The sequence below is a fragment of the Saccopteryx bilineata genome, chromosome 3, assembly GCF_036850765.1.
Source record: "Saccopteryx bilineata isolate mSacBil1 chromosome 3, mSacBil1_pri_phased_curated, whole genome shotgun sequence".
Classification (NCBI taxonomy): Eukaryota; Metazoa; Chordata; class Mammalia; order Chiroptera; family Emballonuridae; genus Saccopteryx; species Saccopteryx bilineata.
This window is the reverse complement of record NC_089492.1, coordinates 288414711-288437794: the sequence shown is the minus strand read 5'-3', so window position 1 is coordinate 288437794 and position 23084 is coordinate 288414711. Positions and strand designations below refer to the sequence as shown.

Below are 23084 nucleotides of genomic sequence, written 5' to 3'. Positions count from 1 at the left end.
GTTACACTCTCAAGATTTATGAGTTACATTTGACTTCACAGCAGTCTGCTGTAGCTAAGTCAGGAGAGAGTGTTTGTTTATACAAGAGGACAAAAAACCTGGGGGCTGGTTTGCCGAGACCAGGTGTGCTGTGTGAACCACAGACCAGGTGGGGCCAAGACCCCAGTCCCCGACCACCTATTCCAGGGTTCTTTCCTCTGGACAGGAGCTTCCCAAACTAGTTTGTGAATTTGTTTTTTTTTCCCATCTTGAGGGAGTGGGGGAAAGAAAAGGACAGATTTTATTTGTGTGTATGAAATTAAACTTATTTAATGTAAAGAACTGTTTTGAACTTATATCCTTCCTACTATTTTAAATGTTTAAATCTTTTTTACTTAAAGAATAGTGATAATGAATAGGAGTTGTTTATTGTTGTTTTTTTATGTCTTTATTTGGAAAAGTAAAACATTTTTATCTTCTGATCAGTACCTTTCATTTTCCCCCAATTAAAAAAATTTTTTTTAAATATTTTAATTGATTTGAGAGGTGTGGGTGGAGGGGTGGGAGGGGAGAGAGAGAGAGAGAAAGAAAGGAAAGGAGGGGAGGGAGGGAGAGAGAAGCTGATATCAACTCCTTTTTCCACACAGTTGTGTGCTTTTCCTATAGGTGCTTGACTGTTTGACCTCATGACCTCGGGTGCACGGGGAGGGCGCTTCATCCTCTGAGCCACCCGGCCAGGACCTTAAAATATTTCTTATTCATGAAATCTCAGAGTCTAGGAAATAAGTACCATACCACACACGAGTGTAAAGCAGAAACACCAAAACTTGGGACAGTTACAATATATTAATGTTGAGTCTTTGAAAATCTTCACATATGAAAGTGGGTTGATTTTGTGAGTTTCCCTGCAATAAATAGTGAACAATGGGATACTTTGTATCATGTGGAAGAAGTAAGGTAGTGTGGGACCAAGGATATTCTGAAAACAGCTTACATTTTGTTAGGTTAGACCATGTGTGTGAATTTGCACACACAGAGAGTATTTGTGGGATCAATTCTTTCCAAGTCTTCCTGAGTGTCTGGTCACAACTGCTCCCTGCGAACCTTGATCCCACATGTGACTTGTTGTGTACTGGTTGTCTAGTGAGTGTGACCTTTCGCAGGACATTGTATGATTTTCATCACACTGTACAAATTTGGAGGGTGCTTTACTCATTTAACGTAATAAACATTTTTTTCTTTGTTATGATATGGTCTTGGTATACATTTTAAGTGGCAGCAAAATGGAAGACACTGGGGACCTCTGAACAACTTGTTAAAAAATCACAGATTCCTGGCCCTGGCCGGTTGGCTCAGTGGTAGAGCATCAGCCTGGCGTGCAAAGTCCCGGATTCGATTCCCGGCCAGGGCACATAGGAGAAGCGCCCATCTGCTTCTCTACCCCTCCCCCTCTCCTTCCTCTCTGTCTCTCTCTTCCCCTCCCGCAGCGAGGCTCCATTGGAGCAGAGATGGCCTGGGCGCTGGGGATGGCTCCTTGGCCTCTGCCCCAGGCGCTAGAGTGGCTGTGGTCGCGACAGAGCGACGCCCCAGAGGGGCAGAGCATCGCCCCCTGGTGGGCAGAGTGTTGCCCCCTGGTGGGCGTGCTGGGTGGATCCTGGTCGGGCACATGCGGGAGTCTGTCTGACTGTCTCTCCCCGTTTCCAGCTTCAGAAACATACACACACACCAAAAAAAAAAAAAATCACAGATTCCTAGTCTTAGCCCAGAAATGCTGGTCTGTTAGCCTAAGGTGAGCCTGTGAGTCTGTATTGTGTCAGGTCCCTGAGATGATTTTGATGCAGCAAGTCAATGACCACCATCTTAGATTATGTGCCTAGTTCCCCACAGTATTTGTGTTCCTTTTTTTCATATTTAAAATTAGGTGAAGAAGTATGTTTTTAAAGAATGTGGGGTCTGGCCCTGGCCATTTGGTTCAGTGGTAGAGCATTGGCCTGGCATGTGGATGTCCCTGGTTCAATTCCCGGCCAGGGCACACAGAAGAAGCAACCATCTGCTTCTCCACCCCTCCTCCTCTCACTTCTTTCTCTCTGTCTCTCTCTCTTCCCCTCCCGCAGCCATGGCTCGAATGAGCAAGTTGGCCCGGGCGCTGAGGATGGCTCCATGGCCTCCATCTCAGGTGCTAAAAAAATGGCTCATTGCTGAGCAATGGAGCGATGCTCCAGATGGGCAGAGCATCACCCCCTAGTGGCCTTGCCAGGTGGATCCCAGTTGGGCTCATGCGGGAGTCTGTCTCTCTGCCTCCCCCTCCTCTCACTGAATTAAAAAATGAATGAATGAATGAATAGAATGTGGGGTCTGAAAACTACTCACTGCATGTAACCATCACCTGCTGTGTCTGTGCAGAGCTGTGCCTTTGTTGGGTTACCTGCCTCAGGACCTGGTTGGAACATCCATCCTGACTTACCTGCACCCAGAAGACCGTTCTCTGATGGTCGCCATTCACCAGAAAGGTACGCACCACTTCTCTCTGGGATGAGATTTTTTCTTCCATCATCGATGTGGTTTTTATTTCACCTCTTGTTAGAGCTTAATCTTTAACCAAGTAAGCAACATATTGATACTGCTAAAACATATTTTCCTACTTTGACATTCTAAAAAAATGCATAAATAAATGCCTAAAAATAACATTTGTAATGATTGTGTTAAATTTTTATTTGTCTTACTATTCTGTGTAGTGTTGAAGTATGCAGGCCACCCTCCCTTTGAACACTCACCCGTCAGATTTTGCACTCAGAATGGCGATTATGTTATCCTGGACTCCAGCTGGTCCAGCTTTGTGAACCCCTGGAGCCGGAAGGTCTCTTTCATCATGGGTCGGCATAAAGTTCGAACGTAAGTCCACTGGTTTTTACATTTTCTAAAAAATTTTTTTTTACCAAATATCCCCTCGTCTACTTACTCCCCTTTGAATCAGTTAACACATGAACTAAAAGAAACATTTTTTTCCCATGCCTTTGGAAGGCAGTTCAGCAGTGTGTACCAAAGACCTTAAAAGATTTCTCTCTTTACCTGATGGCTCCTCCCGGGGCTGTTCTAAAACTCTAAACAGCTAAATAAAGAAAAGACCTATTTTGCAATGTAATTTAGCATTAATGGCAGACTTAGAGTAGCTTAAATGTCCATTGTTAACTAAGCTGGAGTATTTGCTTGACATGTTGTTATATTAGTCAATAAGAATTTTTACAGAGGTTATATAGCATGGGAAGTTCATATATTAGGTGTAAAAAGCGGCATACAAAATTATACCATATGATTATAACTCTGTCTAAAACATAAACACTATGAACTGCGAAAAAGATTAGGAGGAAATGAAATATAAATTTTGTGTGTAGGGTAGTAGAATTATGGATTTTTTCTTTTGCCTTTTCAGAATTTTAAAGTTCTCTTTAGTAAGCATATAAAAGTTTTTATGTCCAATTTCTGCTGTCAGATTCCACTCATTTGTGTCTGTTTTATTAAACCTTTAGTTTTAAAAATTAAATATTGTTCAATATTTCCCGGCCAATGTGGCTGACTCGAGCCTGTTAATTGCTGCTACCTGTTCATGTAGCAGAGTCTGTGAGATGGACCTAGGCGCCTGGCGGTTGTCCCTAAAACACTTCTAGTGGCTTGACTTCTTGAGCTGTTTAAAATTGACTTGTAGGTTCCTCCACTAGGCTGTAGGTTTCCCTTTGACATTTTCTGTTAAGCATGGCAATTATACTTTTCACTATTATGCTGAGAATGAGATGTCTTTCGTATTTCGTTACACACCTGTGTGCACACAAACATAAGACTGAGAACAGCCAGTCGGCCATCGGACCCCGTCTTACACGGCAGTAGAGCATGCCCCGCCCAGGTGCGGACAGGTCTGCAGGTTGCTCTGGCCTCCTTGTGCTCCAGCCTGGCCTCGGAGCCGGTCTGGAACCTCGGTGGAGGACATAGGCTCCTTGCTGCCTCACTCACAGGATGGACATGAGCCGGAAACTAACCTAACGTGACTGCCAAGCAGATGCTGTTCTTGCTGGTGAGCGAACAGAATCAGAGGCTTGCTTAGTGTGGGATCTGGACGAGGGAAGATGAGACGTCCCCCTGGGTGTCTGTCTGTTGGTCCGTGTGCCCTCCACAGTCAGTGCTAGAGATTCATCCTGGGTTCCCCCACTGTCCTTGCAGTTCTTTGATTGACTTTGTGTGAAATTAACTGACATGTTAGGACTTACAATGCTTTTACCATATTAAATTATCATACCAGTATTATTTACATCTCAAGGTCCAGGATAATGTGAGAGAAAGAACTCAGCGTCTAGTATGTATCAATCTCTGGTAAAATAATTACCCGTTATATTTACAAAATTATTGTAATGCATGTATTCCTTAAATTAGTATCTGTGGGTCACCTGCTGTGTCAGTCCCTGCATTAGGCCCCAGGAATGACACCGCAGGCACTTGCGTGACCATCACAAAACCCCCAGTGCAGTGGAGAGGCGTTCCCTAGAGAGGGCCAGTGGGGTTTTGGAATGTGTGGCAGTTGAAGTGGGAGGGCAACAATGAGAGTGCTTAATGGGGATCCCCACCATCTCCCTGGGGGTCCTTCCCAGCAGCTCTGTGGGCAGGGAGGTCAGGGGCCATTAGCACTCATTTCACAGAGTCCATAATCGGTGAAGTCGTTTCTTTCCCAGGACCACCCAGGGGACTCCTCGGAGGGACAAGCAAGTCGTCTTCCCCCTCCCAGCCCCAGTCCCGCCCTCGCATCAGCCATCTTGGCCACGTTCCAGTGAGAGCTGTGTCTCTGTCACCTTTGAATTATCTAATTACTGATGAAAGAGACAATTTAAGTCTTGTAGAAAGTTTCACAGATAAGAACATCTAAATCTCATACCACAGAACAGTCTGTTCTGTTTCCATTTCAGAATTTCACTTTAAAAATCAAACCCAGACATCTCGGGGAGACAGCCGGGCTCGTAGTGCCAGTATGTGTGAGTCATGAGTCAGAGGCACTCTGTTCCCGACTGGCCTCTGTACGTTCACTCTGCTCTGTGCCGGGCACTGTTGTCTGTCCTCGAGGGGTCGGCACAATGGTCAGCAGAGCCTGACCCGGCAGAGCCCATGTGGTAGTGGGAGTGGGGGGAAGGCAGGTGACAGACCAGGTTGTCAGGTCAAAAGTCTGGTGTGCCAGACGGTGTGTTCAAGTGCAGTTTGTCACTTATGTTTGACGTGTGCACCATGCCTTGCCCATAGATACTGTCCCCTCCCATGGGCTAAGAGCAGAGGGACTGAATGACAAGAGATGCACTCTCCAGAGGTAGAGCTCTTCCTCACTCCTTTCTAACACTGCTGGCATCCTGTGGTGTCTTGATAATTTCTGTCCTTGGGGAAGCATGTCAGTTTGTAGGGGATGAGCTGCGTGTTGAAGTGACAGAATCCCCCGGACGACATCAGGGAAGCACTGGCCTTTGGAGTCAGACTCTGACTCTGCTGCTGCCAGTGCCGTGAGCTCTGACGGGCTGATTTCCGCGTCATGGGCTCTGGGGACTCGGGAGATGATGGATCTGGTCCCATTCACCTCACTCATGGGACTGGCTTTACTGAGACACAGAGAGGCGGGCCAGAGTGGGGGCACACTATGGTCCCTTCCTGCCTGCCTGCTTAGACCTCACCAGGTAGGTGACCTGCAGCACGTTTCTGACTCGAGTGAAGAAGGGAACCCTCGGTAGAGCACCTGGAACAGTGCCTCACACGTCACAGTGTTTAGAAAATACTAGTCTTCCCTGCATTGGAGAGCTGCTGAGTTCTTGTCCTTATGTGGGCACGTTGCCCCTCACTGTATTCGGTAGCAACTCTGAAACGCTCTAGAATTTGAGTGTAAATAAGACTAGAAGGGATGGTGACAGCCACATTTTCACCACTAGGTTTTGTCACAAAATTGTCTTTATTGCTTAAGGTATCAGATGCTTTAAACATTAAATGTTGTTTGGCAGACTTGGGCTTTTAAAATTCCTATAGCAGGTGGTTCAGTTAATGTTAAATTTGGAGACCAGTAGTTGACGGTATTTCAGTAGCTAAGGAGGTCACTTGTCACCAACTTTAGACCTGTGCAAACAATGCTGAGACAGCTATCGAAAGATGACAACCTCAGAGACTACACAGCCTGATAACATCTCATTTATTTACCAGTATTTTCTTGGCCTCCGTGATTAGAATTTTAGCTTCATATTTTTTATACTTGGAGTCAAACAGTTGCTTTGTAAAAAGCATAGATTTATCATTTGAATATTAAAGATCACTTTAGACTTCATTGTAAATGAATTTTGAATTGCTTCACTCAACCTTTCACATGGTATTTTGTAGGAGTCCACTGAACGAGGATGTTTTTGCTACCAGAATAAAAAAGACAAACAGTAATGACAAAGACATAACAGAATTACAAGAACAAATTCACAAACTTCTGTTACAGGTAAAATGGGAGATTTTTAAAAACCAAACAGAAAATCCCCATACTCTTAAAAATAAACTGCAAAGAGAGTGAAGTCCTTACCCTCTACATTCCAGAAATTTTTCTCTTTCTCTTTCTTGTTTTTAACTTTTTTTTTTTTCCTTTTCCATGTTAAATACACAGAACATTTTGTAACTCATTTTAAGATGACAAAACTGAGTCACATTAAGGAGTAAGACAGAGAAAGTATGTCTAAATGAGAGGGTTCTTGTATTCCAAGCACTACCATATCCTTAAACCTCTGGGTTTTAACTTTGGTACTTTTTAGAATAATTCTAGTTTTAAAGTCTGGGGAGAGGTCTGGCTGGCAAAAGTAGGAAAAGCTGCTTCTTGAAAATGAATACCCAGCCCAACCTGCGGTGGCACAGTGGATAAAAAGTCAACCTAGAACGCTGAGGTCACCAGTTTGAAACCCCAGACTTGCCTGGTGATGGCACATATGGGAGTTGATGCTTCCTGCTCCTCCTCCCTTCCATATCTCTCTCTCTCTCTCTCTCTTTCTCTATCATCTCTCTAAAATGAATTAGAAAAATCTGAGAAAAAAAGAAAAACCAATACCAAAAATGATTTCAAGTAGAGATTCAGTCAGTAAACTTGGCATGTGTACACCTAGGGTGTCCCGGGCTCACTCACAAAACTCCAGGGTTCGTGAAACCCCTCTGGGTTCTTGGGGAAAGCTGTTACATCTGTTTAATTTCTTGTGTCTAGTCTAAACTCAGCATAAAGTTATTTTCATATTTTGGTAAGGTACCGTATTTCCCCATGTATAAGATACACCTTAATTTTGGAGCCCGAAATTAGAAAAAAAAAGTATTACATAAAGTTATTGAGCTCAAATATTATTCATCATAAAATTCATACAATTCCTCATCTACGCGAAAAAGCAGGAAATGTAAGTAAAAAAAACCCCTACAACCACTGTTTTTAGACCCCAAATTTTTCAGGAAAGGGTGCGTCTTATACATGAGAAAATATGGTGTACATTGGCTTTAAATTTTTTTTATTTGTTCCAGAAATACTCATTTAGACTAGAAAGCTAGACCCTGCCCTTGAAATTACTGAAATGAGAGAGGAACGTCTCTCATGTCAGCATCAGGGTTAAATGCATCAACCCCCAGACACCTGATTTAATCTCAGACATTTCAGCTGTTCTCTCCCGGTGGCTTCAGGGATGCTGAGCGGGTGCTGCTACCCCCTCCCCTGGGGCCATCACTGCAGCACTGGCCTCTCCCCCTTGCAGCCCACGCATGTGAGCACATCCAGTGGCTACGGCAGCCTGGGCAGCAGCGGGTCCCAGGAGCAGCACGTCAGCGCCGCCTCTTCCAGTGAGTCCAGCGGGCCCTACGTGGAGGACGCACGGAAGGAGCCGGTAAGCGGGCTGCCTGGGGCCACCCCCATCCCACACCCCTGCCCCCAGCCCGTTACCTGTGACCCATCACAGCGCAGGCTCTGCAGCCCGACACACGGCTTCGTGGTTCGTTCTGGTGACCTGGAGGCCCGACCGGGATGAGACCTTCTCACCCACTTTGGTTTGGGACACTGGAGAGAGGAAAGGGGTATTTGGGTTGACGGCGTGCTTTCTAAAAATGGGCATGTCGTGAACAGATTTATCTCAGTTGTACTTGTGTACTGTGGTGAGAAGCTGGACTGAGGTTATAATGATGCTTTTTCATCTGTGTGTGTTAAGAGAACCAGAAGGTAGACGTGTTTTTGTCATGTGCTGTCTAATGTTCACGTATATAATATCTGAAACATGTTATATTCTTTTCCCTAAGTTGACGTTGCAGCAGGTCTACGCCAGTGTGAACAAAATTAAAAACCTGGGTCAGCGGCTATACATTGAGTCAATGACCAAGTCACCCAGCAAGCAAGCAATGGGGACGCGCACAGGCCGGCCTGGTGGTGAGTCCTCAGGGCCCCCGACCTCCTCCGCGTCCTGTCCCCCCTCCATGCCACGGCTTTCCATATTCACTTGCCTGGATGGTAACGGAACGGCGGCCGCGCCTGCTCTTTTGGAAGCTGGACGGTGGGAGGAGGTAGGTGCGGTGCACACCTAAAGAAGTTGCTCTTCTGATGACACCGACACACTCATAGATGCCCCCATGTGAGCTTTCTATGAAAGGATGAACTTGAGAATACGTTTCATACAACAAAGTATATTAAAATACTAATCTCTTCCTGCCATTTCAAACAGTGGAGAGTGCGTATGACCTAAGTTGAATGGAAAACTTGGCATTTCTCTTTGATACGTGTGTACATTTCTCAGAGGAGGCAAGCAGCACTCCACAGGGATTGGGTCAGTAGTGGTAACTGCATTATTTTGAAAATTTAACGTATTTGCATTATATGGCAGAGGAAAGTTCAGTAATGTAGAGGTCAAATTTTATTAACATCTAATTTGGCTAACATTCCCTTCATTTTTCTCTCAGAGTATTAGTATAATTTGGGGAGTTGTGACAGATTTGGGGCACCTAAGTATGATGAATGGTGTCTGTCATTGTCAGACGTGGGTGTCTTACACAGTAAAGGTGGGGTTTTTCTTTGAAGTCAGTGACGATACTGGCTGCTGTGCTGGAGGACTAGACACGGATAGATACAACAGACATCTCAGACTCCTGCTCCGGTGGGTGTGGTCACCGGAGCCCGCAGGCTGCGCTCTGGACCGTGCGTTCCTGCTGCCGTGTACGCTTCTCACCGTGGAGGGTAGCATTCCATGTGTCTTTCATCGATGTAAGGGTGCAGGGTAGAAATAACTCTTATCTGTCCCTGGAAACGGTCAGATTCCCTCCCCACAAAATAGTTCATTTTCTGCCTGGCCAGTGGTGTGCAGTGAGTAGAGCATTGACCTGGGACCCTGAGGTCCCAGGTTCAAAACCCTACGGTCACTGGCTTGAGTGCAGGCACATCTGGTTTGAGCATGGGGTCACTGGCTTAAGGATAGGGTCATAGACATGACCCCGTGGTCGCTGGCTTGATCCCTAAGGTCACTCACTGACTTGAGCAAGGGGTCACTGGCTTGGCTGGAGCCCCTCCCCCGGTCAAGGCACAAATGAGAAAGCAATCAATGAACAACTAAGGTGCCGCAACTACGAGTTGATGCTTCTCCTCTCTCTCTCTCTCTCTTTCTCTCGCTTTAGGGGGAAAAAAAAAGTTCATCTTCAATATCGTTATTGTTGTGTATCATTATCCCATGTCTTGGCAGAGAAAACTCTTTGCGTAGATTTTAATTCTTAATTTTCTAAACGTTTTTGTTATTGTCTGGTCCAATCAGTGCTGCTCACTCTGCCTTGGCCCAGGGCCTTGTGTTAGTGCCACCGTCTTACGTCCTGGCTGCTGTTCCTTTTCTCAGAGTGGGGATCCTTTCTCCTCTCCTGCTCTAGTCAGCTTCTTTCTGTTGGCGCTTGGTCTGGTGACAGCATCTGTACTGTTCTAAGGTGTGTTTATGCAGACGTTGGAATTCCATCATTTACCATTGTAAAAAATTTAAGCTGTGCTAACTGTGCGGACTTGTGCTGCTATTTTAGAAACTGAAATGTTCCTAGTCCTTGTATCATATTTGTGCTGTGTTTGACTCTGACCCATGTAGGACAGGACCATGGGGCAGGAGGGAGATCTGGTGCCAGTTGGTGTCACTCGAGAGCTACTGTTACTGGGACATCTTGATTTTACTAACATTTTAAGATCTACAAGTTGAAAGAAATAGTGAAAAAAAATTCAGTCCTCCTTATTCAAGAGAAACAGGTATACAACTTCAGAATAAAAATGTTGGCCCTTGCCAGTTAGCTCAGTCTGTTAGAGCATTGTCCCAAAATATCACAGTTGTGGTTTTGGTCCCCAGTCAGGGCACAAACAGAAGCAACTAATCAATGCACAGCTAAGTGGAACAACAAGTGAATGCTTCCTTCTCTCTCTTCCTTCCTCTTTCTAAAATCAACCAATAATTTTTTAAGAGACATGAAAATGTTATAACTTAAATATTAGGAATTGAGTGGAGATCTACACCAGTGAAAAGGAAAATACTAATTATTGTATACATGCTTTTTATATATATACACACACACACACATATTATATAATATATATAATATATACATACATATATATATATATGGGGTCCTAGAGCCGGCAAGAACATCAGGTTTTAAGTTTTTGTTTTTACCTTTCTTACAAGGGCAGGATGCTTTAAGGTGGGATAAGAAAGGACACTTTAGAAGTTAATGTGGAAGGGCAGGGAGCAACAAAGAGATTGAAAGCCCCTTCATCAGCGACTCTGGCTGAAGCCCGCTGCTAGGAAGAAAGTGGGACAGTTAGGGAAAACGGACTGTGCTGCCTCTCAGAGGACATGGTGCCAGCGTGAAAAAAGATGGGCCATGAACTGCCATGGTTCAGAGTGCGAGTGCCTCGTTTCTGCACAGGGAGAGCCGGAACGAGCATTGTTTCTGGACTTGGGAGTAGCGCCGGATGGGCAGCAGGCTCGTGGTCCACCTGGGACCTGTCAGAGTGTTACAGGGCCACCAGCAGGCCTGGATCTGAGGAGAGACATGCACGTGCAGGGAGCACTGAGGTGCATGCACCAGGTACCTGAGTCCAGCGACCTGTGGAGACCAGCCTTCCCTGAGGCTCAGGGTGAGGGAGGACTCGGAGCTGAGGGTGGAGCAAATACCAGGGAAAAGCTGTCTAGCAAACCAGTTGCCACTGGAAGCACAGCATGTCTTTAGAGGAAGTGGGAAACTGGAGTCCATTGAGCAAAACCATGGCAACAACACGCTTCAGTCCTGACCAAAAACATAACAAAACTAACTCAAACACATCCCTAGCGGGAGGAGGGCATGCCCAGCCGCCCAGCCTCTACTGTGTACACAACATGCTTGGCTTTCAGCAAATGATGAAGCATACGGAAAGACAAGAAGAGCTCCCAAGAGACAGCAGTCATCAGAACAAGACCCAGATATGACACAGATGTTGAGACTACATGACGGAATTTAAAATAATTGTGAGTGGCCTGACCTGTGGATAAAGCGTCGACCTGGAAATGCTGAGGTTGCTGGTTTGAAACCCTGGGCTTGCCTGGTCAAGGCACATATGGGAGTTGATGCTTCCTGCTCCTCCCCCCCTTCTCTCTCTCTCTCTCTCTCTCTCTCTTCTTTCTCTTTCTCTCTCTGTCTCTCTCCTCTCTAAAAGAATGAATAAGTTAATTAAAAAAAATAATGGTGAGCAATGCATTAAAGGCTCTAATGGACAAAGTAGTCTACATACAAGACCCTATGGGTAATTACAGCACAGAGATGGGACATAAAAAGATCAGTGGAAATGTTAGAAATGCCTCAGTGGGCACGCAGGTAAGATAAATAAACAGAAATGACACAGACTGCAACACAGAGAGAAAGGAACAAACAGAATAGGGCATCTTAAGAATTTTGGGACAATATCAGATGTTCTTGCATATGAGTAATTAGAATCCCAAAAGAAATACTTAAAGAAATAATGGTCAAGATTTCCCACAGAGCCAAAGAACATCAAGTATTATAAATACAAAAAGGAAAAAAAAAAGGTAGGGGTTAGAAAAACACCCACTGCAAAATGAAAACGCCACTCATTTGAGCGTATGACCTTCAAACTGCTGAAAGCAAAGGAGACCGTCTTGAAGGCAGCCAAAGGGAAAGAGATTCCCTGCAGGGGAGCAAGACCAGGTTCCGGCAGATGTTTCCTTGGAAACCATGCGTGCTAGAAGACAGTAGGGTGACGTCTCCAAGGAGAAAGAACGGTCAGTGTAGAATTCTGCACCTGCTGGAAACGATCTTTCAGAAATGAGGGCAGTACAAAGATTCTCAAAAACGAAGTGTTTATTGCCAGCAGACTTACTCTGTAGGGAACGCTAGAGGAATTTCTGAAGGTATACATGAGACTCCGATCTACACAAAGTCACGGAAAGCACTGGAAATGGAATAAATGGAGGTAAAATCAATTCTCATTTTCACTTATTTTTAATTGCTCTATAAGGCCACTGACTGAGACAGAAATGGCGTGTTTGCGTCTGTGGCCCACATGGAAAGACTGCAGGCATTGGGAACTTACTGTTCGTAAGGCCCTTGAACTACGCTTGAAGCAGTATATCATTTGGAGGTAGAAACTGAATTGAATTCTTAATTATATATTTGGTAGACTTTAGGAAAATTATTACAGAAAGTTTTTAAAGAAGTATAAATAATGTCAGCAGAGGAGATAAAATAGAATTCAAAACAACACAAAATGCAGAAAAGGAGGAGAAGCAAGAACAACAAACCCAGATGGAACAAATGGAAAAGAGCTAGCAAGATGATTTTATTCCTGCCATATCAATAATCACATTAAATGTGTAAGAGCTCAGTCTATCAGTGAAAAGCAGGAATGATCAAATTGGATGAAAAAACAAGAACCTATTTTGAAAATAAAAACATAGGTTAAAAACAATAGGTTAGAAAAGCTATACCATCTGACCAGGCGGTGGTGCAGTGGAAGGGGCATCAGACTGGGATGCGGAGAAAAGCTATACCATGCTAAGAATCAGAAGAAAGCTGGAAAGCTAGACAGTAGACTTGAGAAGAAGGAACATTAGCAGGGTTTCAGAGGGTTATTGCATGCATGACAAGAGGGTTGATTCTCTAAGACTATACAACAATCCTAAGTGTTTATTCACTTGACTTCAAAGCCTTACAATACATGAAGCAAAAACGAATAAAAACTTCAATTACAAATGAATCCAAAGTGATGGAACCTGCTAAATATTTCTCTCCATAATTAGCGAAACAACTAGTAAAGATACACAACACCTGAGCAATTATCAGCAGATTAACCTGGTTGGCATTTATGGAACACTCCAGTCAACGATGGCATAATGCATATTTTCCTCAAGGGCACACGGGACATTCCATCAAAATGAATTGGACTTTATCAAAATTAAAAACTTCTCTTTGACAGACTTTGGTAAGCCAGCAGTAAGAAAGTGAAAAATAACAATATTTGCAAATTATATATAAAATAATTTTTATCCAGAACATAGGAAAAAATCTCATAACTCAACAATAAGAAAACAACCCAGCTTAAAAGTGGTCAAGAGAGCCTGACCAGGTGGTGGCGCAGTGGATAGGGCATCAGACTGGGACGCAAAGGATGCAGGTTCGAAACCCTCAGGTCACTGGCTTGAGTATGGGCTCACCAGCTTGAGTATAGTATAGGGTTGCTGGCTTGAGCCCAAGGTCACTGGCTTGAACAAGGGGTCACTCGCTCTGCTGTAGGTCCCCAGTCAAGGCACATATGAGAAATTAGTCAATAAACAACTAAAGGAGCTGCAACGAAGAATTGATGCTTCTCCTGTCTCTCCATTCCTGCCTGTCCCTATCTGTTCCTCTCTCAGACTCTCTCTGTCTCTGTCACAAGAAAATAAAAGTGGTCAAGAGAGCTGAACAATTTCCCAGTTATACAGATGGCAAATAATGTGTGGGGGAAAAAAGTTCCATCTCATTAGTCATTAGGAAGTTAAACTGCATGAAATACCGTCCCACACCTGTTAGAATGGCTAAAATTAAAAGAAAAAAACTGGCAATGCCAAATTCTGGTAAGATTTCAGAGTAACTGGAACTCTCACATCTTTCTGAAGGTAATGTAAAAATTGTATAGCCACTTTGGAAAAATTAGGCCATTAACTTACAAAGTTAAAGATATTCTTACCCGTATCACTCAGCAATGCCTTCTTAGTCATTTTCACAAGTGAAATAGAAACTCACCTTCACACAGAAACCCGCCTGTGAATGTTGATTACGCTTGACAGACACTGGCCAAAAATAGGAAACAACCTAGTGTCATTGAGCAGGTGAGTGGGTAACCTGTGGCCACGCACACATGGACTGCTACTCCCAGTAGTGTCCCAGAGGAGTGTACTTGATTCACACATGCAGAATCTTAAATGCATCTTGCTAGGTGAAGGAAGCCAGAACCAAAGAGTGTGTGACTTCATTCCAGAAACCATCAGCAGTTGCTACGGCTGGGGAAGGAGTTAACTACAGCAGGGCAGGGGATGTACGCATGGTGGGAAGGTTCTGTTTCTCACTCTCGTGTCGAATACACAGCTTTCTGTGCCTTAGTTAAAAACCGGAGATCTCAACACCTCATCCCACTGCAGCCTGTAGAGGGAACCTAGGCTGGTGCGGAGGCTTTGATGACTGAATCTAACCAATTGTGTAAACATACTAAAGGGGAGGGGCTGTGAAGTAGTTGTGGAAATGAGTGTTTTAACTGAATACCATAGGACTAAATACAAAACATAAATATACACACGCACTGTGATGCAGTTTATAAATTCGTTTCTGAGTTTGGTTAGCAGTTCTGAAGTCACTTTCTGTATATAGTAGGTTTGAGCAAATAGGTGTATATATACATTGTAGGCTACAGTAACCAGACTTCTCACTATCAGAGAAAGAAGTTACAAGTAAGCAAAAAAGGAACACCAGAATAAACTCTGGTGCTAGGCCGGAGTTAAAGGTATCAGCATGAACACAGGCCTTTTTGTTGGATGGATGGATGGATGGATGGATGGATGGATGGATGGATAAGGGTTAGTGTATATGTACATGTATTTATGACTTGATCCATTGAGAGGCTCTCCAAGGAGGGGTACATTTAGCAGTGAGCACACCTAGTACTGAGGTCTTGGTTTCTAAGTATGTTTTTCCAGTAAAAGAACCCAGAGCCAGGATGTACGGAAAAGCTCAAAACAAGGAGGTGGGTGACATGTCAGAACACACGGGACAACTTGAAAGAGCGAGCACTCAGTGGCCAAGCTAGAACAACTTGAGCAACAAAATAAATGGTGATAGTATTGGATTATAACCCGACAAATATCCAGGAGTCGATCCTGGTAAATAAATGGTTGGATGAATAAATAGAAGGAGAAAGGGGAAAAGGAAAACTCTTACTAATTGAAGAATAAACATCAAAGGGGGGAATATAGACAATTACTGTTAGAATTCCACCATAGTATTAGTGTATGCCTTAAAGTTACACATTCCTTATGTCAATTATATCTCCATAGAACTGATACTAAAAAAAGAATCCTACAGTAAAAAAATTGCTATAGGGAGTATTCTACAGTGAATGCTGAAAGTGGAAAGTGTTTTTATTAATTGTTTTGTGTTTAGCATTCACTGTTCCCAAATGTATAGTTCAGTGGCACTAAGTACCTTCATGCTATTGTACAGTCAGTAGGTGAACAAATAAGAGAAACAGAATATTTACATGGTCTCACAGTATTTCTCTAAAACATGCTTTGTTTACATTACTCATTACATTGTAAAATAGTAACTTTTCATAGAGGAAACCTGGCAGACACCACCTCGACCAGTGGCCAAGGTTAACATACCAGCCATGAAACACTGTAACATTGTGGACACCCCAAGGTGGAGCGCTGAGAGCTCACAGCACTGTGGTGATAGTCCCCATTCTCCTCTTGAGAAGACAGCAGGGAAATTCACACAGAAGGGCATGTCTACAAAGTTCCTGCCCCATACTCTTCAAAAGTGTCAAGATCATGAAGGACTGAGGAGACACAACTGAAGTCATGTGAGATCCTGGATTGGGTCCTGGGACAGAAAAGACATGTAGTGGAAGACGGGAAATCCAGATAGTGTTGTTTGGTCAGTAATGTGCCTCTGTTAGTCTTTAGTTTTGTTCATTTCGTCTTGGTTGTACAAGATATCCCATTCATGGAAGCTGGGCGGAGGGTGTATGGGAGCTCTGTACTGTTTTTGTAACTCCTGTAAGTCTAAAATTATTTAAAATTCAAAACTAAACATGTTGGCCCTGGCCGGTTTGCTCAGTGGTAGAGTGTTGGCCTGGCGTGCAGAAGTCCCGGGTTCGATTCCCAGCCAAGGCACACAGGAGAAGTGCCCATCTGCTTCTCCACCCCTCCCCCTCTCCTTCCTCTCTGTCTCTCTCTTCCCCTCCCGCAGCCGAGGCTCCATTGGAGCAAGGATGGCCCGGGCGCTGGGGATGGCTCCTTGGCCTCTGCCCCAGGCGCTGGAGTGGCTCTGGTCGCAACAGAGTGATGCCCTGGAGGGGCAGAGCATCGCCCCCTGGTGGGCATGCCGGGTGGATCCCAGTTAGGTGCATGCGGGAGTCTGTCTGGCTGTCTCTCCCCGCTTCTAGCTTCAGAAAAATACAAAAAAAAACAAAAAATAAGCATGTTAATGAGTTAACGTGAAGCACTTTTCCATCATTTCCTCTGAAAATAGAGAAGCCTATTTCAAGCAGCTAAAATAGCCTTTCGTAATAATGACAACAGTAGCTAACAGGTCTCATTCGACCTCTCAGAAGTATTTGACATCATGAGTTCCTCCTGCCTTGACACAGTTTCCCTTCCTGATTTCCATGACACTGCATTTCTCTCCATCTGCTCCACTAGTGCATGCTTCTTACAGAGAGCTGAAGCCCTCCAGCTCTCTGGCCTTTTCTTCATTCTGCCTCCCTCTGCTCTCTGATATGGTAACCATTGGCCACATTTGGCAATTTAAATTAAAATGAATTACAAATAAATAAAATGTAAAATGTAGTTCCTCAGTGACTCTAGCCACATTTCAAGTACTTCATCACTGTGTGATGTCAATGGCCGCCATGTTGGACAACACAAAGAACAGTTATGTCACGGCAGAAAGCTCTATTGGACACTTGGTCAGCTCGGGCAGCACTGCCCTTGTCAGCACCTGGTGCCCACTCAGCCATGCCACGTGGGCCAGTTGTACGGATGATGTCAGACCGACATTGTCAAGTTCCCATCAGCCTCTCACCCAGCAGCTTTATTCCTTAATAATCTTTGCCTCAATTACTTGTTTAACTTTTTTTTTTTTTTTGGGAGAGAGAGACGGAGAGAGATGAGAAGCATCAGCTCGTAGCTGCGGCACTTTGGTTGTTCATTGATTGTTCAAGCTGTTGGGCTTTTGCTCAAGCCAGATGAGCCCTCACTCAAACTGGCGACCTCGGGGTCTCGAACCTGGGTCCTCTGCATCCCAGTCCGACACTCTATCCACTGTGCCACCGCCTAGTCTGGCAAGAATAACATGTTTTTAATTGGACAACCTTTCATTCTCTTTTAGGTGAGCAGAAGGTGAAGGCCCTTTCTTCCTTACAGACGCTGAAAAATAACAGCATGTGCACCGGGTCCTCTGAGGATTTGAGGAAAGAGCTGCATAGCCCATCCTATCAGCAAATAAACTGCATTGATAGTGTGATCAGGTACGAAACACAAGTTTTAATAGCATGTTAGTTTTTCCAAAAAGCATACATGGTCACTATGGAGCCTTTATATATAATTTAATGGCTGCTGTCTTGATTTTTCATTATAAATCAATAGATATTTATGGACTGCCTACAACATACAGTTGATACTATACTCAGCATTGCAGGGGATGCAGAAAGCTAGGAGCTGCATCCTTTTTCTGAGCGAGCTGTGGTCTAGTTGGGAAGACAGGACCTGCGCTTGTCAAATTTCACTGATGCGCGATTTGAAGATGAATTCTAGACCATGGTAACAGAAAGGTAACAGTCCAGGGATTCAGGCCGGGAAGATCAGGGATGTCCTCAAAGAGGAGAGTGTGAGGTCAGCATGGTGGCAGCGTGAGTTGTTTCCTTCTCTCCCTCCTTTAATTTTCAACCACTTGGAAGGACATCATAACCATTTAAAAAGTGCCTCTGCACGGCATACCGGGCCACTCTCGAGTTCCGCCCATCCGTGCCCCTGGAAGAGGACATGCTGGACCGCAGGAGCAGCCCAGCAAGGGCCCGCGTGACCATGTTGGCCAAGGAGACTAAAGGTGGGGGTGGGGGTGGAGGTGGCGGTCGGCCCGGCCATGGGAGTTCCGCAGGTGAAGGGACCCATTGCTCTCTCTTGAGGAGGGACCACGGTGACTGGGGGTGGCGGGAATGAAAGGAAAGGGAAGTAGGCAGGCAAAGAGAGCTGAAGGACAGGGTCTGCCCCGGATTCTGCTGGGAGGACGGCCCATGAACCTCCAGGCACACTCGCCACACCCAACCTGATCATGCCTCTATTGGGCCCTGGGCACACCTAAAGCCCCAAGGGCTAAGTACACAGTTCTCCCTGTTCTACTACCACACTTGTTTTCCTTCTGGCATGGAGGTGCAGTGGATAAAGCATCGACCTGGAATGCTGAGGTCACCGGTTCAAAACCCTGCACTTGTGTGGTCAAGGCACATATGGAATTGATGCTTCCTGCTCCTCTTCCTCTCTCTCTCCTCTCTAAAATGAATAAATAAAAAAAGTACTAAAAGTTAAAAAAGAAAGGCAAGAGAAAGAAACATCGATTTGTTGTCCCACTTATGTATGCATTCACTGATTCTGTGTGGGCCCCGAGTGGGGATCGAACCCACCTTGGTGCACTGGTACAGTGTTCTAACCAAGGCCTTGGGGCAGGGCTGACAGTTTATTTTTTTAATGCATGGGATACCAACCTTAGCTTTGGTAAGACAAACCAAAAACTTGTGACCCCAGCGCCACCTCCTGGAAGACAAAAGGAAGACTCCTAATTAACCTATAGAGATGTGATTCTCAAAGTAAACGAGGCCTTGCCTGAGTAAGAACAGTGTCTGCTACTTCAGGTGCTGGTGCAGAGGCAGAGGCGCTCTTCATCAGATGCCATGGAAAACCACAGCACTGCAGGGTCACAGAGAGAAAACAGTGGCTTCCCAGCAACCACATCCGAGGGCGTGGAGCATTGCCTCTGAAATGGTGAAGAATTCACAGTGGCTGCCATGAACTTCAGCACGCTACAGGAGAACTCACACAGGCAAATAAATACAGGGCTCTCGGGAATGAGGAGCAAACAGAAGGAGCACTTTGCCAAAGAGGTTAAGATTCTAAAGAAGAGCCAAACAAAAGTTCTGGAAATGAAGAACTCGAGAGGAAGAATGTGTTAGAAAGGGGGTTTGGGGCAGGTGGAGGTGGGCAGAGGAGGTGGGGACAGAAAGAGACTGCTTGAGGTGGTGGGCACACGATGCCATATGCAGAGGATGTTGAGTTCTGTACATGAAACCTGCATAATTTTGTGAACTAGTGTCACCTCAATCCAATTAAATTTAAAAATGAATTGCATTGAAAATGCAACGGGTCAGATGGAAGAGAGAAGAAGATAGGAATCTAGAAATGATTAAGGTAGAAGAAGAGAGAAAACTAAGATTTCTACAAAGTTAATACACCCTGTGAGAGCTATCCGACAACATTCGAAAAGCCAACATAAGAATAATGGATTCTCTAGCAAGAGACGCACTCAGCATTGTTTTGATACCAAAACCAGATAAGAGTACCACAGGAAAAGAAAACTGTTGACCAGCATTCCTGATGAATATCAATGTAAAAATTCTCAACAAAATATTAGCAAATTAAGCAACGTGATAAAAGGATGATACCTCATTCCTGGAATGCAAGGGTTTATCCCTGGACTACAAAAAAAGCATTTGAGAAAATACAACGTCCTTTTATGATTAAAAAAAAAATTTAAAAACCTAACAGATTGAGTATGCAAGGAACATACCTCAACATATTAAAGGCCATGTACAACAAACCCACAGCTAATGCTATACTCAGTGGAGAAAAATTGAAAACGTTTCCTTTAAGGTTAGAAAAAGGATACTTACTCTCTCCACTCCTATTCAGTATAATACTGGAAGTCTTAGAGCACTTAAGCAAGATAAAGAAAAGGCATCCAAATGGAAAGAAGCAAAAATGTTCCTATTTGTGAGGATATGGTCTTATATATAGGAAATCTCAAAGAGTCATTCAAAGCACTTGGGATTAATCAGCAGTTTCAGTAAAGTGGCAGGATACAAAATCAACATACATTGATTTTGAAAGGACATTCTTTGACACTAATGACAAAGCATCTGAAGAAGAAATAGAATCATCCCATTCACAATAGCAACAAAACAATAAAAAGAGGTGAATTTAACCTAGGATGTGAAAGATCTATACAATGAGAACTGCAAGGCTTTGCTGAAAGACGTTGAAGAAGACGCAAGCAAATGGAAAGACATCCATGTTCATGTATAGGAAGAATTACTGTTGTTAAAATGGCCATACTACCCAAAGCCATCCATGGATTCAGTGCCGTCCCCATCAAAGAATCAAAGGTGTGGTGTTCTTTCCAGAAATAGAAGAAACAATTCTAAGGTATGTGTAATCACAAAAGACCTCGAATAACCAAATCAATCCTGAGAAAAAGGACAAATCCAAAAGTGTCACAGTTCTGGATTTCAAACTATGCTACAAAGTTATAGTAATAAAAAACAGTATGAAGCACTCACACAGACACATTGGCCAGTGGAACAGTATAGAGAGCCGAGCCTAGAAGTAAATCCCAGCACACACGTATTCAACTGATATTTAACAAAGGAGCTCAGAATACCCAATAGGAAGAGGAACGTTTCTGTAACAAATAAGACTGGGGAAATTGGAGAAAGACATGCAAAACAATGAAATTGGACTCCTGTCCAACACCACTCAGAAAAATTAAAGTGGATCAGAAATTTAAACACAAGACCTGATACCATAAAACTAGAAGAAAATTTGGGGGAAAGCTCACGGATGCCATTCTTGGCAGCGATTTGTTAAACATGCAGCGAAAGCACAAACGACAGCAGCAAAAATCAATGAGTGGAATTGCATCCAGCTCCAAAGCCTCTGCACAGCAAAAGAAACAAAAAACTACAGACTGGGAGAAAATCTTGTAAACCCTATGTTAGATAAGGGTTAATATAAAAAAAAAATACAAAGAACTCAACAACAACAAAAACCTGATTTAAAAATGGGCAGAACTACATAGACATTTTTCCAAAGAGGACATCAAAATGTCCAACAATACATGAAAAGATGCTCAACGTCACTAGTCATCATGGAAACGCAGGTCAGAACCACAACAGTGAGATAGTACCTCACAAGAGTGGATATCATCAAGACAAGACAGTAGGTGCTGGCTAGGATGTGGGAACCTTCATACACTGTTGATGGGAGTGTATATCCCCCATGGAAAACAATGTATCAGAAATTAAAAATACACCATTATAATTCAGCAGTTCAGTTCTGGGTATATACCTAAAGGAAGTGAAGACAGGACTTTGACAAGCTATCTGCCTCCCGTGTTTATCACAGCATTATTCACGATAGCCAAGATACAGAAACAACCCAAATGCCCGTCAGCAGTTGGATTAAAAAAATATGGTCCACACAGTGGAATATTATTCAGCCGTGAGAAAGGAAGGTTGCCTCCCACTTGCAGCAACATGGGTGGACCTTCAGCACAGAATGCCAAGTAAGAGAAGTCAGGCAGTCTAGTACTGTAAGATATCACTTATATGTGGAGTCTGAGAGAAACCTGGAAAAAACAGTAAAATGAGAGTGACCTGGGGATGGGGTGGAGGATACATGTAATGGTTTGTTTAAAGGTGTAAACTTAAAATGGTGAATAAGCACTAGATATGTAGTGCACAGTATATAAAAATACACAATAATATCATACTCCATGACTGCACTGTATTATGTTTATAACATCTCTATCGGCAATCCTGTTACAATATACGGATTGTCAAAGTAGAACACTGTATACCTTAAACTAGAACACTGTATACCTTAAACTTATACAATGTTACACGTGAAATGTATTCAATAAATAAATGAAAGAATGTACAATGTATCCATCAGAAGCTGTGAGGGACAGGCAAAGGGGGAGGTGGCCAAGTCAGGGGCCAGGTGAGAGTACGTGATCTCATTATGGTGTGGCAGGTACCTGCAGAGCTACAGCACCCCGACTTTGAAGAGAAAGTGCATATCCTGTACGAATACAACGTCTTCCTCGGAAGAAGACAGGCAGAACCACAAAGCAGATGACGTTCAGGCCTTGCAAGGTAACAGGAATGCCCTGCGTAGCTGGATAAAAGGAATTTTTACAGAGTCACACTTTCTCTCTGTTTCTCTTTCATTTCTCAACTTTAATGATTTCCTTGTAATCACAAACGACCCTAGTTTCGTATTCCTTTTATAGCCTGTAGGTTTTTGTCAGTTATAAATGTCTGTAAGCTGTTTGGTTATTAACAAATTCCTGTTGGGAGTTCTTTTTTTTTTACAATCAGCTTCTCTCGTATCCACAGCTGTTTCTCAGACCCCAGCCATACCTACATCGGAAGTGCCAGCCACCGGATGGTCCGCCGACACGGAAGGGGGCACCGCGCAGAGCCTGCCCACCGCGGCCCTGAGCCTGGGCTCCGGCGTCAGCCAGTGCAGTTACAGCAGCACCATGGTGCACGTCCCGCCGCCGGAGCCGGGTACCACACTTAGCTCTGCCTTCAGACACACTCAGCACTAGTGCACCGCTGGGAGAACACAGAAGTGACCTATACCGTTCACTCAGCAATACGCCTAAATTACAAGTGCTTTCTCCTTTAACTCAGTTCAAATATTTTCAGAAATGTCATGTTTATATTTGTTACATATGTATATCTGTTTTGGACTGTATTTCTAACTTGTGTCATTTGTCAATCA

General features: G+C 44.0%; 1 protein-coding gene across 6 annotated transcripts in view; it reads left to right on the top strand.

The window, feature by feature from the left end:
• PER3 (period circadian regulator 3) overlaps positions 1–23084 on the top strand; it is a 50336-nt gene that overhangs the window by 10558 nt on the left and 16694 nt on the right. For all 6 annotated transcript variants that reach the window (XM_066270554.1, XM_066270556.1, XM_066270553.1 and 3 more), the window contains 8 exons: positions 2383–2489; positions 2715–2871; positions 6367–6472; positions 7752–7880; positions 8287–8413; positions 17635–17773; positions 22329–22450; positions 22694–22867. In XM_066270554.1, the coding sequence (XP_066126651.1) occupies positions 2383–2489; positions 2715–2871; positions 6367–6472; positions 7752–7880; positions 8287–8413; positions 17635–17773; positions 22329–22450; positions 22694–22867 (1061 nt within the window). The remainder of the gene's footprint in view (positions 1–2382; positions 2490–2714; positions 2872–6366; positions 6473–7751; positions 7881–8286; positions 8414–17634; positions 17774–22328; positions 22451–22693; positions 22868–23084) is intronic.